The 18,976-nt window shown below is 38.7% G+C and overlaps 1 protein-coding gene across 3 annotated transcripts in view; it reads left to right on the forward strand.

Annotated features, from left to right (window-relative positions):
* Positions 1-16,486, forward strand: part of LOC121876855 (transient receptor potential cation channel subfamily A member 1 homolog) — a 22,385-nt gene extending 5,899 nt beyond the window's left edge. For all 3 annotated transcript variants that reach the window (XM_042382328.1, XM_042382329.1, XM_042382330.1), the window contains exons 2-8: positions 1,828-1,975; positions 3,457-5,070; positions 5,224-5,438; positions 6,680-6,962; positions 7,917-8,136; positions 9,921-10,037; positions 14,551-16,486. In XM_042382328.1, the coding sequence (XP_042238262.1) occupies positions 1,896-1,975; positions 3,457-5,070; positions 5,224-5,438; positions 6,680-6,962; positions 7,917-8,136; positions 9,921-10,037; positions 14,551-15,444 (3,423 nt within the window). In that variant the 5' untranslated portion in view covers positions 1,828-1,895 and the 3' untranslated portion in view covers positions 15,445-16,486. The remainder of the gene's footprint in view (positions 1-1,827; positions 1,976-3,456; positions 5,071-5,223; positions 5,439-6,679; positions 6,963-7,916; positions 8,137-9,920; positions 10,038-14,550) is intronic.
* The last annotated feature ends 2,490 nt before the right edge of the window (positions 16,487-18,976 follow it).

Here is an 18,976-nt window from a genome sequence, read left to right on the forward strand (position 1 = left end):
TTACTTTCAACCCCAGTCTGTTACTTTCAACCCGTCTGTTAATTTCGTCCCCAATCTATTACTTTCAACCCGTGTTACTTTCAACCCCAGTCTGTTACTTTCAACCCGTCTGTTAATTTCGTCCCCAGTCTGTTACTTTCAACCCGTCTGTTAATTTCCTCCCCAGTCTGTTACTTTCAACCCCAGTCTGTTACTTTCAACCCGTCTGTTACTTTCGTCCCCAGTCTGTTACTTTCAACCCGTCTGTTACTTTCAACCCGTCTGTTACTTTCAACCCCAGTCTGTTACTTTCAACCCGTCTGTTACTTTCAACCCTGTCTGTTACTTTCAACCCGTCTGTTACTTTCACCCCAGTCTGTTACTTTCAACCCCTGTCTGTTACTTTCAACCCCCTGTTACTTTCAACCCCAGTCTGTTACTTTCAACCCGTCTGTTACTTTCAACCCCAGTCTGTGACTTTCAACCCGTCTGTTACTTTCAACCCCTGTCTGTTACTTTAAACCCCCCTCTGTTACTTTCAACCCGTCTGTTACTTTCGTCCCCAGTCTGTTACTTTCAAACCCAGTCTGTTACTTTAAACCCCCTTTGTTACTTTCAACTCGTCTGTTACTTTCATCCCGTCTGTTACTTTCGTCCCCAGTCTGTTACTTTCACCCCCGTCTGTTACCTTCAACCCCTGTCTGTTACTTTCACCCCCCGTTTCCTCTTCATTAAAAAGTACCACAACCCACTTGGTGACGAAACACCCTCTTCATTGACACAAGAACGAGGTCACAGGTCTGGTGAGGGAACATGGGGTCACACTTCAGGTAGCACTGCACTATGGGAGTTACGAGTCACCTGGGTGGTTAGCCAAGTATCAGGTAATATCTATCAATCAATCAGAGTACCATCTTCATATCTGAGGGTTGGCGACCACACTCCTCCACTCTTATTGTTCTCGGGTTGTTTTTACCAATCCTCCAAGGTTTTGTATCTCTCTAAGGAGCCAGTTTTTAATTTTATTCATCCAAACTTTTTCGGAGTGAGAATTGTAAACTCTTGGAACAATCTGCCAGAGTGTTGTGGTGGCACCGAGTGTGAGCTCTTTCAACATCAGACTTGACCAACACTGGAGCGGGTTCAGATACATTCAGGAGCCATTGAATACCCAGTACTTGCCAATAATGTGTAACAGAGATGTGAACGACTGCCCAAGCGGCTAACCAGCCAATCAGTAGCGAAGATGATAAAAGTAAAAAGTAACATTCTAAAATCTCCTTCATTAATGCGTATTTTTCCCAAGATCTCTGTAAGTTTAATGTGCTTTACCTTATCAAAATCTTTTTCAAAATCAACAAAACAGATGAACAAATCTCTTTAGACCTCTAAACCCCTTTCACTCAAAATTCTCAAACCAAATATAGCTTCTTTAGTCGCCTTTCCCTTTCTAAATCCATTTTGCTCTTCAGATAACTAACTTTCTATTCTAAACTTTAATCTACTTAAAATTATGTTTTATATAACTTTGCAGGCATGACTTATTAACCTTATTGTTCTCAACTGGGTGCACTCTAAGGCTCCTGGGTTTTTAGGTAATAATACAAATATTGATTTCTTTAAATAACTGGGAAGGGCTCCTTTGAAGTACAGGTGTGCTGTATATAGAATTACAGTACAGCGCTACTGTACATATTTTAATCAAACTATTTATCCCATTCTTGCCCATTTGTTTTATAAAGTCTGTTGGAAGCTGATCAACCCCACAATATGATAATAGAGCTAAAAAAAATTGGCTATGGTCTTACCTTGATAACTAAATGCTAAAATGTAATGTTCTTTATTCAGCTTGGTGAGGGTACAAGAGGTGGAGGACCACTTAGCTGAGAGAAAGACCAGGTGTATCAACAGTAACAATGCCACAGTCGACAAAACCAGGTTGCCAGCAGGCCAGCCCGCTACCGTATATATATGTTCCCATGGACACCACTGATGCGTACGTATCTGGCTGTTGAAAAGTATTTATCATATCTTATATGCTATTAGGGGACATTGTGTACCGTATCGCCCAAGCGGCTAACCAGCCGATGAGGGGTGAAGAGGATAAAAGTAAAAGTACCATCTTTAAATAAGACACATGTACATAATGCTAATTTACTATCATTATGGACAGGTGTATCTAGGGAGCTACAGATGTGTGAGTGATGGTGTCATGAGTTAATATACTTCACAATAGCTGCTGCTAGCAAGTCAATTTTCCCCAGACTCCCACCCAAAGAAGGCCCCAATATATCAAATGATGAAATATATAACATAGGAAAACACACAAATAACAATGAAAATTATGGCCTCTATCTTAATCCAGATACATAGTCTGTATTATATTTCAACCATGCCCAGATAGTCACTTGTCCTCCAGAGACTGGAGTGCTCTTAATTTGAAGGCGTGTCATTATATATATACTGTATATATATATATATATATATATATATATATATATATATATATATATATATATATATATATATATATATATATATATATATATATATATATATATATATATATATATATATATATATATATATATATATATATATATATATATATATATATATATATATATATATATATACGTATATATATACGTATATATATATTATATATATATACGTATATATATATACGTATATATATACGTATATATATACTGTATATACAGTCAACCCTCGCTTTACGCGGTACCCTGCCGAACACGGAGTGCTCACTTTCCGCGGTGTGTGTACCCTTTTATGCGGAGAGCGGCGCGAGCAGGGTGCGCACAAGGTCGCCCAGTCATCAAAACATTACCGAGTTCTTCACCCGCCACCCACCACAGCCGGCCCAAGTCAGTGATAGTGATAATTATAGTGAGGATATGGACTTATATGGACTTTGAGGGGTTTGACAAAGAGGCCCTGCAAGCCTCTGTGGTGGATAGTGATACAATTGATACAAGAGATACAGGTGAGGGCCAATAATCTGCCCTCTGCCTCGGAACCAACCCCCCATCCCCGTGTGCCCAGCCATCTTTTCTACTAATGTAAGTGTTAAAAAACCTAATATTATTGATATTTCTCTTAATTATTAATTGTGTGTGCATACCATCATAAAATTAAGAAGTTATTTTTACTACAACGTAGGTATTGTGTGTGAAAGAGTGGAGTTTTGGGGTCGGCCCGGTCTCTATTTCAATTAATCCCATAGGTTATGTTGTTCACTTTACGCGTTTCTCACTTTACGCGGGCCGCCGTGGGTTCAATTGACCGCGTAAAGTGAGGGTTCACTGTATATATATATATATATATATAGGTATATATATATATTTTTTTTTTTTTCTGTATTCTGCACATGGATAGTTTACATAGGTGTGTGTGACTTGCTGTACACTGATGGAAATGTAGAAGTTATAATTAATACTGTTTCTTGCTCTTCAGGAAGCCAAACAGTGGGAGAAAGACGCTCCGTGAATCGGTTTCTCAAAAAGATTTTCATCTGTGTCAAAAACTGTTAAATGAAGGTGAAAGTGTCACATACAAAGATGAAGATGGGTCATCGCTTCTTCATATTCTAGCTAAGAAGTACTCCAAGAGAGAGACAAGAGCTCAAAATATTCCTTCACTTTTGCTTCAGTACGGTGCAGAAATAAATGTTAAAGATAAAAATGGAGATGCTCCTCTCCACATTGCAGCAAGAGAAGGTCTCAAAGACCTTTGTATCATCTTGGTGGAACATCAGAAGGTGAATAGTATGAACCCCAAAGTAAACATAAAAAATAAGAAGTCCATGACTCCCTTGCATTATGCTGCTTACCAGGGTGAACTTCAAATAGTGAAGTTACTGATCAAAGAAGGAGCTGATCCTTGTGCTAGAGACCACATGAGGTACCTTCCTCTCCACCATGCTGCTGACAGAGGCCATCATGAGTGTTGTAAGGAACTCGCACCATTTTATGTGGGAGACACAGTCCAAGGTCAGGAAATAAGTCCACCTGTCATGCTTGCTGCAATGAAAGGTCACTATCGATGCTTTAAAGAAATGGTTCATGTTCATGCTAAAATGAATTTGAATTTCAGAAATGCTGCTGGCAACACACCACTTCATATGGTTGCTAGATCAGGATTTGAAAAATTTGCTGCATTACTCATAGAAACTGGCGCTGCTCTTGATATACAGAACAATGTCGGGAATACACCATTAATGGAAGCTGTCTTGAGAAATAAAATTTCTTGTCTGAGTGTACTGATGGAGAAGGAAGCTAATGTGAATATTAAGAACAATTCCCAGAGTGGTGTACTTCACGTGGCAGCAACTAAAAAGGCTGAGGAGTGTATGGAATACTTACTCAAACATGAAGAAGTGAAAAAAGAATTAAACGAAAAAGATAAGGATGGCTACACGGCTCTCTTCATCGCAGTAAGAAAGCACAGTGAAAAATGTGCAGTTTTACTATTAGCTGCTGGAGCATCAACGTCTATTGTATGTCAACAAAAGCTATCACTTCTCCATCTGGCAGCAGATAATGTAAGACCAACATTATTAGAGAAACTCTTAATGATACGGACATTGGATGTAAACGTGAAAAACATTGACAATGAGACACCACTACATGTGGTGGCCCGCGGAGGTTCCAGGGAGGGGTGTCAGCTGCTGTTACGTAAGGGTGCCCATATTGATGCTGCAGACAAGAATGGCAGAACAGCTCTGCAACTGAGTGCTTACCAAGGTCATTCTTCTGTAGTGAGGTTACTGATAAAGTATGGTGCCAATAAACGTGCTAAAGATGACAATAACACCACAGCACTACATGCTGCTGCAGCTAAGGGGAACCTAGAATGTTGTGAAATACTGTCTGATGCTGACAAAGCTCTCTATAAACTACAGGATAGAAAAAAAAGATATGCACTTGATATTGCCTTTCTAAAGGGACATGACAAGGTATTCCAATTTCTACTGAACATCCTGCCATATAAGAATATTAACACAATGCCACAAGATCTACAGGATCATCTCCACAGTTACACCCACAAGGCTCTCAAAGGGAGGAAGAAGTAAGACATGATTTTGCTAATGATTATATAAAATATGTTAATATTAAAAATAATTTTCTTGTGTAGCAAAAAAACAAATATTTCAACAGTGTTTGTTGTACATTGCTTTCTGGTTAAGACATGCAGTTAACAGAAAATTATATATTCTTGCAGAACAGTTGTAGAGACCATTGTGAGGAGCCAGTGGTGGGAGGCGGGCTTTGGTGTGGTGAAGAAACACGAGGATGTTCCCTGTACCAACTTCAGGGAACTTATCAAATTGTACCCATTTCTTGCTCAGGTGGTGATGGACCACTGCACATCAGTAACCGAGAAATGTACTCTGTATGATTTCAGACTACTTGAGGACAACTATTGCATCAAGGAAGGTAATAGAAATACTGTATGTATACAGTACTATTAAACACACTGGTACATAACTCAATATAGAGCACACACACACACACACACACACACACACACACACACACACTCTCAGAAGCATTATGTTTAATATTCCTTTATGCTATTTTGTTGTTTTGTTAATGCATTTATGGACAGTAAAGGTATCCCTGATTTAAACTTTACCTTTATCCTCTTCACCACTGATTGGCTCGTTTGCCACTTGGGTAATCGGTCACGTCTCTGATTACTTTTCCTTTTCTTTTATCCTCTTCACCAAATGATGGGCTCGTTAGCCGCTTGGGCGATTGGTCACGTCTCTATTACACACTGTTGGCAAGTACTGGGCATGCACCGGCTCCTGAATGTACCTGAACCTGCTCCAGTGTTGGTCAAGTTTTGTCTTGAAAGAGCTCAAACTCGGTGCCGTCACAACACTTTCTGGTAGATTGTTCCAAGAGTTCACAACTCTCACTCTGAAAAAGTTTGCCCTCACAGTTTTCTGGACTGTTTTTATTGATGTGGTGAATGTTGTCTAATTGTGTTTTATGTATATTATTATTGTAGGAATTTTATTTTTGGTGATCCATGTGATAGGCTATTGGACTGGTTGGGAATGTATCCCATTGAAGCCCATGTTAAAATGATCCTGATTACAATATTTTGACCTGCAATGGGTTTTTCAAAAAAGTAACCCCATCATAAATAGGGGGATACCAGTATACTATCCAGGAATACATATGTATAGAGGAAAGTCATTCACATGTGGTTAGATGGAAGTATGTCTGAGTATCAAAGTTCAAGGAAAAATCATACTGTAAGTTACTTGGGAACATTACAGCAGAGGTAAGACGAATGTTGTGTTGAGGTATTACTGCATAGATATTGAAACACGTACTGTATAAAAATATATCTACCTGTAATTAATCCCAGAGTAAGCATAAGAGAAACCTAGAGGTAAGGTTAGAAGATTTCTTTGTGGAAGGTAAGGAAGGTTTGTTAAGTTATCTTCAGCTCACAAGACAGTCAGTCTGTTTTATGTTATGCACTGTTGGCAAGCAATGGGCATGTAAGGGCTCTTGTTAAATATGAAATGAATCATGACCCCCAAAACTAGAAAGTTTGCAAAGAGCAGCATCATGTATAGAAAAAAATGGCATGCTAGATATTGACTGACTGAAATAGAGTACAGAATTATAATGCTAATGAGATTTTTTTTTTTTTACAGACAAAAACATTTTACGATCCTCTGTAAAAAGCCCATTCAACCAACAGACCTGGGAAGTACTGCCTGCTGCCAAAGAACTAACATCTAAGGTGTTGGTATGGAAGAAGGAACATCCAGTGAGCATTATGGCACATCATAGATGTTTAGGCCTCCTTCAACACCCACTAACAGAGGCATGGATCAGTTTTAAGTGGAAGTCATACGCCAGATGGATATTTGCAGGGCTATTGGTACTACGGCTCTTTGCAGTTGGTGTCCTCATTGGCTTTATGGCAACAATTCAGTAAGTTATTTAGGATTATTGTTTGCACGAGTACACTATATTAGTCACATATTTACCTGATCTAATACGCATATAGTATTATTAGTGATGACGATCCAAAACACAAAGATATGAGACTCTGTTACAGCCAGAACATAGAGGTGATGTGGAGTGCCTATATGACATACTGTACTGTACCTGAGGATGGATATAGTACACTACTTCAAATTGAAAACTGAAACCATAAAATAATGTCAATGTCTTTTTAATTCCACTACCTGTAGCTTTTATTGGGAGATGAGTTTTGTTGTTGAAGATAAATTCAAAAGTATAGAACTGACTGCTGATTGTGACAGGGATAGTAAGGTACTGTACAATTACTATTGAGATATTTCCAGCAAAAACAGCAAGTTTATTTAGGGAGAAACAGTGTGGGTTTAGAAAAGGAAAACAAGAAGTATTTCCTTATGTTCGTTCTGCATGCTAACTTGGTAAGCTCGCAGTTATGTCCTCTAGTGTTGGTGGTGCGTGTCATCACAAACAAATGGCCCGGGTTCACTTTTTCCATCCCCTTCAGGATTTTCAATGAGATCTACCCTATTGTGCCTTGTCTGAAGGATTGTTAGTCATATGGCCCTCAGTTTTAGTGGCCTTTTGGAATTTTTAATAATATATGTCAAGTGCATATTTTTTTCTTTTACAGTTCAATGTCATTTGGCACATAATGCCTCCAGGACTTTGCCAAAATATTATTTGACATATTCATAGGCATAATTCTTTATATAAAATGTGATCACTGTATTTGTGTACAGTACTGGTGTCTGCCCTTCACTTATATGCTCAGCCAGTGTTCTGATGAGCATGGATCATTGTGTTAACATAAAATAAAACTTTCTTGACCTATGTACAACTCTAATGAAAACATGTGTGTATTGATAAGGGGAGAATTAAAGTGCACGAATTCATTCTTTTCAGTAATTGGGAGCAAGTCAAAAAGTATTCCAATAAATCAAAAGAAGTATTTTGTGGAGTTCTAGAAACTTCTCATGATACTGTTAATGCAGCAGAAGAAATGATGACGCCCGAGTTCACGGGAAGACTCCAGTGGAACTCAACTGTGTATTATACATGGCACGTCCTCCTGCTTGTTTCACTCATTCTTCAGGTCACACTGGAGGTTATGAGTACAAAGAAGGTAATTTATAATCCAATATATTTATGTACAGTAGACCCTCGCCAACAGCGGATGTCCCATCCATGGATTCTGGGTATCCACGGTTTTTACTCTAACAGTACTGTATACCATTTCACCAAATGTGGCATTGAATTTTAAGTTTCTGCAAATTAGTGTGCTATCTTTATCCTTCTGTGGTCTAATGTATTCCTTCATAAATGTGAGGAATGAATAAAAATAATACTATTACAGTAATTAAAAGAAAAAAAAAAAAATTATTGACATTTGGGAATCATTTTACCAAGGACATGGGAGACAGGAGCGCACCGCCCCTTCCCATAATCCTGGGCTAACTCCTGCGGATGTAAGAAATGTTTACAGTATTCTCTTTTGGACCTATGATAATTTATTATTTTTTTATTTATTTTTTTGCACATTTTGTATGAACAATTGTGTTTGCATGTAACAAGAGTAAAATAAATTTAAGAAAATTACGTATATACCCTGTATATACACAAATAGGAGTTGAAATATCACTTCACACACATACATACCTATACTCTTCATTTTCCTTATTTTATAGCAACATGCCATCTCCACAGAGATGTACTGTAAAATTAATATTACTGTACAATTTAATTTACATGTATTTGACTCAGATTTAACTAAATGTACAATACAGGTATTGTTCAGTGAAGGAACAGACAACTTATTTATGGTTTGACGAGCATTATCCACAGCCATCAAACCTAACCCTCTATTTCTCATAAGCCTTTAGTATTTCCCATAAGCCTTTAGTCTTGCCTATCATAGATTTATCAGCCATGGGGTTTTTCAAAAACCTAACCCCAGTGCTTGGTGAGGGACTACTGTATAACTACGTAATGTAGAATTCTGTATGGCTGGTTTGGGATGTAAGTCTTTACTTTATCCCACTGGCCACTTGTCAGCTTCAGATTCTATGATGCAAGAGGATATACCTTGTTATAGTATGGAACAGTATCACATCTCCTTTAAGTGCAGACTTGATCAACACTGAAACATGATCGAATACATTCAAGACCCCATACATGGCCAGTACTTGCCATCAGTGTGTAACAGAGAATAGACCGGCTGCCTGATCATCTAGTGAGCTAGCAAGTAAAGACAAAGATGATAAAGTAAAAGTAAAGAGTGTGTCTGTATTTAATAACTCTGTAATAAAAAGGCATCGGTATTATTAGTACTCAATAACAGGTGAAGGGATATTAATAAGTAGTGACAGAAGCAGCAGAAAGACAGGTGGCAATGTCTACACAAATGAAATAAACCAATTGAGAGAATGAGAAGTGTAAGGTTAGTGAAGAGTAGGATTAATTTAATATAATGGTTAGTTGGAGAAAAAGGAGGAAGGCCAAGAAAGAATATGGAAGGGTAGATAAAAGGTGGCAGTACATTACAGGGGAATGAACTTGGAGGAAACAGTGGTGTGTGTAGGACAGGTTGTGGGAGATGGACATGTGCTTGGGGGTGTAAGTCTAGGGTGAGACGTGGTGAAAGCATCTTGGGTATACCGAGGGGTAGTATAATAATAGTATCAATAAGGTTTTGTATTAATAACTGATTGATTGATTTGGGTAATAACATCCCTGGTGACGCGAGAGCTTAGGTCATATGCCGCCAAATTAGTCTAACAGCTTAGAAGGCTAAAAACAAATAATGTAAGGTAAAAAACAAATACTGTAATATATAGCATAAAACTTTCACAAAACCCATTAAAATATTAATAGTGTATTAATAATAGTAGTGTACCAATATTTTGACAGCTGCAGTGGGACTATGTTGACAGTACCTTCATCTTCGTGCGGATCCCTTCCTTGGTGTTGACTACTATAGTGTGCATTCCCTCCTGCAAGTGTGGTTTCCAGCTGGGCATCAAAATGGTGAGACAGTTTCCCTTTGCTGTTTTTTCATTTAATGTTCTAGATCAGCAACCTGCATTAAAAGACCATGGGAAGGTTAGCTGCTGCATTCCTCTTTACAAACAACTTTAAAACAAATATGCTTCACATAACACTGGATAGACCAACCGCCCAAATGGCTTGTACTGTGATCTGGTAAGTGGTGAAAATTATTTTTAAAAAATCCACTGTTTTTACTATTTTTTGTGAAGACCTAGAGAAGGATACAGACAAGGCATTGAATGATAGGTGGGGTGAAGATAGCACTACAGGACGGTGCTACTGCTGGTGAGGAGGGTAATTTTGACACATTTAAAGTTAGGTTGCAAGTACTGTATAATCATTAAAAGATTTTGAGAACTCACAAATTTTATTTGAATAACGGACATGTTTTTATCAATAAGTGACCATTATAAACTTGCAACCTTACCTAACCTGCACAAAAATAACTAAAATATAAATCAGAACTACAGCCTCGGGCTCGTCAGGTTTTGTGCAGTGTGGCAACCCTGTGTTTGTTTACATTCGACAGAAGGAAACTCGTAATGGTAAACATATTATGGAATCAAAGGAAATCAATATTAAAACAAATACAGTATCTCAATGTAATGATTTGTGGAATGTTTATATGACGAGCCCCAGTAAATGATTCATGAAGGGGACTGTGCCTTCACAGAGAATGTGTTGTGTGACTTGTTTATTTGGTATGTCATACTAAAGACTCACAGGTGGTGTGTAGTGCTGGAGATACCCTTGTACAGTATTATGGTGTAACAAGCAACTGGATTCAGTTTTATAATACCGACACCGGTAAGACCTGTACTGTATTGTCATGCGTGATCTGTTGATGTTCTTATAAAAGACTACAGCAATGATGAATTTGTGTACAGTATTTATAATGGTAATTACCATGTTGAACATGGATTTCTCCAAGTCCTACATGCACAACTAGCCTCTAAGATCCAAGCACATAGCACCACAGGCACGACTTTGAAGTGGATTAACAATTGGCTCAAAGGCAAGCAACAGAGTGGTAATAAATGAAGTGGAATACATTCTAAATGAAAAAGGTTTTCAGTGGAATACCATAAGGCTCAATCCTTTGACCCACCCTGTTTGTGATCTACTTTTACTTTTATCCTCTTCACCACTGATCGGCTTGTTAGCCGCTTGGGCGATCGGTCACGTCTCTGTTACGCACTGTTAGCAAGTACTGGACATGCAACGGCTCCTGAATGTACCTGAACCCGCTGCAGTGTTGGTCAAGTCTTGTCTTGAAAGAGCTCAAACTCGGTGCCATCACAACACTTTCTGGTAGATTGTTCCAAGAGTTTACAACCCTCACTCCGAAAAAGTTTGCCCTCACAGTTTTCTGGATTGAGTAGTGCCCCCTGAGATGTTTATACACCTCAACTAGGTCACCCCTTGCCCATCTGTAGTATAAGCTAGGCAAGTTCAGGCGCTGCAATCTCTCAGGGTAGCTGAGGTGCCGAAGTGCAGGCACCAGTCTGGTGGCCCTCCTTTGAACATTTTCAACCAACTGACAGTCCCTAGCATATCTCGGGGACCAGACTGGGTGACAGTACTCCAGATGGGAAAGCACTTCACTCTTGAAGATCGTTACGAGGGACAGACCGTCTAGATATCTCAACGACCTTCTTATAAGACCCAATAATTAATTTGCCTGATTCACCTTCTTCTCGCAATGGCCCTAGAACTTCAGCTCATTTTCAACATACACACCTAGGTCATTCTCACATTCAGTCTCAACAAGTGCAGTTTCTTCATCCCGTTGGGACATATGATAATCCTCTTACACTTCGTGAAATTGAATCTCAGCAGCCATTTCTTTGACCATTCCTGTAGCCCAGAGGTTTTTCTGCAGCTCTTCAAGCCACAATGTCAAGTTGGCGGACGAAACAAAGATATTTGGGAAGGTAGCAAATCAAGACAATGTCAGAAATAATGCAGCAAGACCTCTATGAACTGTTCAAATGGTCAAGACTGGCTAATGCTCTTTAACATTATAAAATGCAAGACCCTACACATAGGATAAAGCTACCCTAATCTCAACTATTCTCTTAATAACACTCTCCTGGATACTGTCAATAAGGAGATAGATCTTAGTGTTTTGATTGATCATTGGCTGAAGGCGGTGCAACAAGTGCGGACAGCAGTGAATAGAGCAAACCGAGATTTGGGAATTATAAAGCGTTCCTTCAAATACAATGACAGGAAAGATCTAACTTCCCTAGAAAGGTGCAAAACGAAGCAACTCAGATGATTCTGGGACTATACTATGTCATTTCAATTATCTAAGTAAACTGTGGGCCTTAAGACTAACAACCCTTCAGACAAGGCACAATGGGACAGATCTCACTGAAACTTTCCAAATCCTGAAAGGGATGGAAAACGTGAACCTGAGCCATTTCTTTATGATGCCATGCACCACCAACACAAGGAGACATACCGTAACTACAAGCTTGCCACATTATTCTGCAGAAAGAACATAAGGAAATACAGTACTGCAGACCTGTGGAATGGTCTACCAGCTCCAGCTGTGAAATAAAGAACAGTACAGTACAGTACCGTAGGCTTCATAATAGCATCCTTCCCTCAGCATGGCTACCTCCAGTGGATGGCCAGGAGGTAAATAAGTTTAATATACAGTGGTAATTCCTCTGTATGCAGTACAGTATTTAGGGAAATTTGCTCTAACGTCATATGAGAAACACACTTGGTATTTATCCAGGTACACATGATAGGTACTCCGCTCACACACTACTCATGCTAGGTAGATAGATACTTCTCAGGTATCATACCAGGACTATTCCAGCGTCCGGTATCATGGGGTCACTTAAGTGGCGACCGAGAAGCAACTCATATAAGACAATCATTGTCTTCTGTCCTGGATGTTAAGGGATGTTGCAAGGTGGCCAGCAGCGTTCCCCACAGCAACACGTGGGTGCCTCAAAGTAGGGCAATGATGGCTGGGCCAAGCATTCCTCCGACCTCACTGGGGACTCTACCTACGCTCTCGGCGTACACCTGTTTCACTGAGGGTGCGCCGTGCGTCTCACACTGAACTAGGCCTACAGTTTCCAATTGTTAATTTTCACTTGGACATCATCCCAGTCTCACATATACTCTTTCCTATACAGTATATTGTGACTTTATGTCTTATCATTACATACCTTAATTCTAAATTACATACTTATGTGAGTGCCTAGTTTGCCAGTTCCTAAGGAAATTAATTGGGCTATATCCTTAACTCAAAACTGTAGCCCGGGGCATCTTAGGCGCCAACATAGAACAAAGGCCTAAGCTGGTGTTTTCTTGGCGTGGGTATATCCACTTCACTTCAATCTGTATTTAGGGATCCTCTCATCACACGTTGCAATTGTTGAACACATTCATAAGATTCTCTGATCATTGTACTGTTCATGGTTATTTGTCACATGGGGTAACGATGTGTATTAAGCTCACACCTCGGTATACAAGATATTCTCTTTGAAGTATAGTTTCTGGATCACTTCCAAGACTTCACATAGGTCTGATACATTTATCCTTTTTCCAAATCATTGTTCTCATGTATTTTCATCTGATACCCGAGGTAGCTATGTTTACTAATTGTTCACAGATGTAAATATTATGACCTTCAGACATGGTCTACACACTTATCGCTTATAGTACACGAGCCCGTATCAATTGGACCTTCCAATCATTATATAGACACCTTGAGTTCTCCTTTACACTATCAGTACATACACTTAATATTATATGCCTGTTCATTGGTACAATTGGTATAAAACAACATACAGCAGGTGAGTTATTCCTTACAAAAGTTTCACATTTTCTACTGTTTTCTGTGACTGCAAACGCGGTGGATTTGAATGTTATGCAGCGTAATATGAATTGAAGAGATATTAAGGATGACCATGATGTGTGCAGTATAAGATATACTGTATGAGCTTGATAAAGCTTATTGTACTCCGAGACATGGTTGACTTCTCCATACTGTATATTGAGCATGATTTTCAACATTTAGAAGTGATCAGTGAATGTTAATGGAATGGCAACTATGACACTAATTTGACCAGATGGATAAGTTTGTATCACATGTAAACCAAATATTTTGTTTCTACCTGTATGTGCCAACGTAACTCCTTTGTAGTGAAACAGTGGCATATAGGCCATAAGGCTAACCATTCCTGCACTAGTGATAACCACAACTCCACAATGCTGTACAGCTGAAGTACACAGTGTGCATGGCTGCACCACCATGATTCTTCACAATTTTCGTTTCTTTTCTAAATTGTTCACATGCAAACCAACTATAATATTTTCATTTTTTGTATGATAAAGTAAATATTTCACCTGTAAATTTGGCATTACTGTACTCAGGCTAGCATTTGCGAGGAGTGACAATTTATACTTTATATTTATGTACAGTACTATTTTATTTAGTTACTTGTATTTATTAATTAATTTACAGGTACCCATATGGCAGTGTGGCATCTTGGCTCTGCTGATGGCATGGGTCCAACTCATCCAGATAATCAATAAGCTGCCCCAGTTGTCCATCTTCACTATCAGCACCTGGGACTTTATCAAATGTTATTTAAAAGGGTTGATGTACATTGGTATGGTAATAATCCTTTTTGCCTTTATCTTCTTTATGCTCCTCCGTGATCAGCTGGCCTTCAAGACGGTGCCACAGTCAATAATTAAGACTGTAGTATGGATGTTGGGCGACTTAAACTACGATGAGACGTTTGTGGGAGAAAACAAACTATCTTATCCAGTCCTTGTGAATGTTCTCTTCCTCATATTTATGTGCACAGTTTGGGTGTTTATCGTTACATTAATCAAAACCCCGTCATCAGATGAGAGAGAAGTTGCATTATACAGGAAGGCAGGGCGAGCAAATCTTATTTTAAATCTTGATGTGTTATTCCCATCTTTAAGAAGAAAATATGCTATAGGCAAGTACAATAACATGTATAAGAGGCCATGGCTAGTAAAAAAAATACAAAATTTCCAGAGACCTTCATCATGGATGTCACGAACTTTGGCACTATCATTTAACATGGTAGCATTAATGGATCTTGATGAGCTCAAAAAAGATGATAATAACGACCAGGTTCTATCAAAGTTTGAGGAATTTTTTCAACTTTTCAAAAAAAAAGTTGATGGAACTGCAAATCTTTCTCTGCCAGACCCACAGCAAGATCATTTAGAGGCACAGACAAGGAAGTTGGACCAGCTGTTGACTCTCTTTAATCAGTTGAATGATAACTACCAAAAGCAAAATGAACAAATGATAGAATTGAAGCAGCAATTAGATAATATGAAACAGAAGTCAAGACACAGTGTACACATTCCCTGATCAGAAGGATAAGTACCTTATTCTTAACAATGTTTTGTATGTACTGTAGCTCGAGAGATGCTTGGAAATACACCTGTACTATGTACTTTAAAAATTTGGGTCTATGGTTATCTAACCTCTGCCCATATTTATTTTGTGAATTGGTTTAAGTGAGTATACTAAACAGAGGATCAGAATGAAAATCATTTTATTACTGATGGGATGAAATGATTGACCTTAGGGCAGACCCCACCAGTACTTGAAGGGCAGTAAGATGTGTTGTTCATGCAGAGAATGTTTACATGGTAGCAATAAGTAAGCATTTATCTCACCATATGAATCCAACTTCATATTACAATTTACTTGTGGCATCACAAACTAATGAGGTTCAGAGCAGGAGTCTTAATACATAAATTTAACTAAATAGTAAATCTTGCTCTCAAAATAGAATCACACATCCATGCTGAGGTCAGTTCCTGGCTGTATGGGAACCCTACACATGGGAGGGAATCAATGTCATTTCTTTGTCCCTTTGGATGTACAGTAAATTGTCACAATTAAGACTTCCTTTTCTGGCCTGCGAGTCCCCATGAGAGACCTAACTTAAGTTTAGGAAGGTCAGTGTCAGCTAAAACTCATGTAAGGCATCATAGATAAGAAACACACTGTACCCTCAGAGTACAGTACCTCGATAACAGAATAGAGCTGACTCAGTACATCCAGCTCATCAAAGACTTTTATGGAGAAGTTAGTATTGAGTTAACGGTAAGTAAGGGTGAGTCTGCAGGTTCTCTTACTGCAAGATCCCAAACCAGAGCAATAATTTAATTAGAAATGGTGAATTTAAATGGAGGTAAAGTCACATTATATACTATATTAGTATGAAGACATGCCAATAAGTGAATGAACTTATGATACATATGTTTTTTTCCTGCTTATACAGTAATAACATGACAGTAATCAAGTCATAATGGTTAAAAATGTCTTCATGTAACCAGCTTACTGACACATTCTTTACTATTATAAGCACTGTACATAAGACAATAAAGAAATTTTTATTACATACTGTGCTGTTTCCTCATACATTACCTTCTTTTTCTTTTATCCTCTTCACCACTGATCGGCTCGCTCGCCGCCCGGGCGATCGGTCACGTTTCTGTTACGCACTGTTGGCAAGTACTGGGCATGCACCGGCTCCTGAATGTACCTGAACCTGCTCCAGTGTTGGTCAAGTTTTGTCTTGAAAGAGCTCAAACTCGGTGCCGTCACAACACTTTCTGGTAGATTGTTCCAAGAGTTCACAACTCTCACTCCGAAAAAGTTTGCCCTCACAGTTTTCTGGGCCTGCGACTTCTTCAATCTTGAGCTGTGACCCCTTGTGGGGCGAGCGTCCGCCAGCTCATGAGAATCTGGTAAATATATCCACAACCAAATTGAGGTGTATAAGCATCTCAAGGGGCACTATTCAGTCGAGTGTCCTTACCTGGAGCTGGCGGACGCTCGTCCCACAAGGGGTCACAGCTCTGACCTTCATTTTTGGCGGAAATTGCTAGTTTTTGCCCCCCCCCCCACTAAGCCTCCTGAAGAAATAATAGGGAGTAAGTCTGGGAAATCAGGGTTCTTAGGTGGGAAAGAAAACGAAAACGAGTTATCTGACCTCACAAAAAAATAACGTAACTGACCTAACTCCTAGCCAGGGGCTCTGCCCCCGGACGGCCTAGCTTAAACTAACCAAAATGTTTCAGTAGTTAAAAACTTTGGGGCGCGCCATGTCCGAAAGTACTATACCTTAGAAGTGGAAGGACCAGGGATATACGTAAGAATTGGATAGAATGATCATCTTCCTCATAAAACTCGGCAATGAACTTAAAATAGTCGTAGGAGCAAAAACAACAACCTACCTCCACCACCGCCACTGTGAAACTGGTCAATGAATTTAAAATCGTACCCAGGCTGCTTCCTTCGAAAAAATTAAATGTGATTGGTCGAAAAAAATTCGCGTGATGATATCGATACCTCATTGGTCACGACTGGATGACGTCAGTCAACATTACGCATGCGTGATGCACCGATAACATCATCTCACAGACGAAGACTGAAAACTACTTAAAATCAATTGTGTCGCTATTATCCATATCTGCCAGGTATACTGTTTATGGGGTTCAAAATGCTCAGAACAGGGAGATCTAAATGCTTCAGTAGTTTATAACTTTTGGGGACGCTATGTCCGAAAGTTCTATCGCTAAAGTGTAGTGAATTTCCGGTTTTTTTTTCCACGGGGATCAACCCACCCAGGCCCAGGCATAGGCAAGGTAGGTAGATAACAGGTAGCCTCACTCCCATAAGATCTACGTAAATAAAAATTTCATTTTTACTTACGTATTTTTGAAGGCTTATGATGGTATTAAAAGTTGTACAATAAATGTATGGAATGGAGATTTTTGTTTTATTTTAATTGGAGCCACTGATTAAATATATAAAATAAATATAAATATCTTACTTGCGACCGCTGGATTTCATCCAACGTCGCTGATTGGCTAGCGATGACATTACTTATTAAGCTCCGCCCACTTAGTTACATCAAACAGTAGCAGATAATAATACAGTACCTCAATACTACAATAATAATACAGTACCTCAATACTACAATAATAATACACTACCTCAATACTACAATAATAATACACTACCTCAATACTACAATAATAATACAGTACCTCAATACTACAATAATAATACAGTACCTCAATACTACAATAATAATACACTACCTCAATACTACAATAATAATACACTACCTCAATACTACAATAATAATACAGTACCTCAATACTACAATAATAATACAGTACCTCAATACCACAATAATAATACAGTACCTCAATACTACAATAATAATACAGTACCTCAATACTACAATAATAATACACTACCTCAATACTACAATAATAATACAGTACCTCAATACTACAATAATAATACAGTACCTCAATACCACAATAATAATACACTACCTCAATACTACAATAATAATACACTACCTCAATACTACAAACGAGTGAAGTGGCAAAAGGGGCGTGGCTTAGCGATCTCGAGAGCAGAGTTGCCAATTAGTGAATTCCTATGGGCCTGAGTGAGGCTACCTGTTATCTACCTACCTTGGGCACAGGTCACTGACCCATATCGGGGCCTGGGGGCGAAATAATAATAATAATAATAATAATAATAATAATAATAATAATAATAATAATAATAATAATAATAATAATAATAAATACAAAAATGAAAAAAAAAGATAAAAAGTGAGAAACAATATACAGTATGTATGTTGTGTTGTCAAAGTAAGAGAAACAATTGAGACCCTGCAATTGTGTGTAAATGAGGCAGAAGGTCAGATCAGCAGCCTGGGACTTGGTCACAATTTTCGTGATGCCATATGGCAGCAGGGTCTACCATAGGCAACACATTATGCTTCCACTATCTTCACAATATCTGTTTGGTCGCTGCCTACTACCTACTATGCCACCCGAGTCGCCTAAACTGACTCCATATG

This window comes from Homarus americanus, unplaced genomic scaffold (assembly GCF_018991925.1).
Source record: "Homarus americanus isolate GMGI-L3 unplaced genomic scaffold, GMGI_Hamer_2.0 scaffold50281, whole genome shotgun sequence".
Lineage (NCBI taxonomy): Eukaryota > Metazoa > Arthropoda > Malacostraca > Decapoda > Nephropidae > Homarus > Homarus americanus.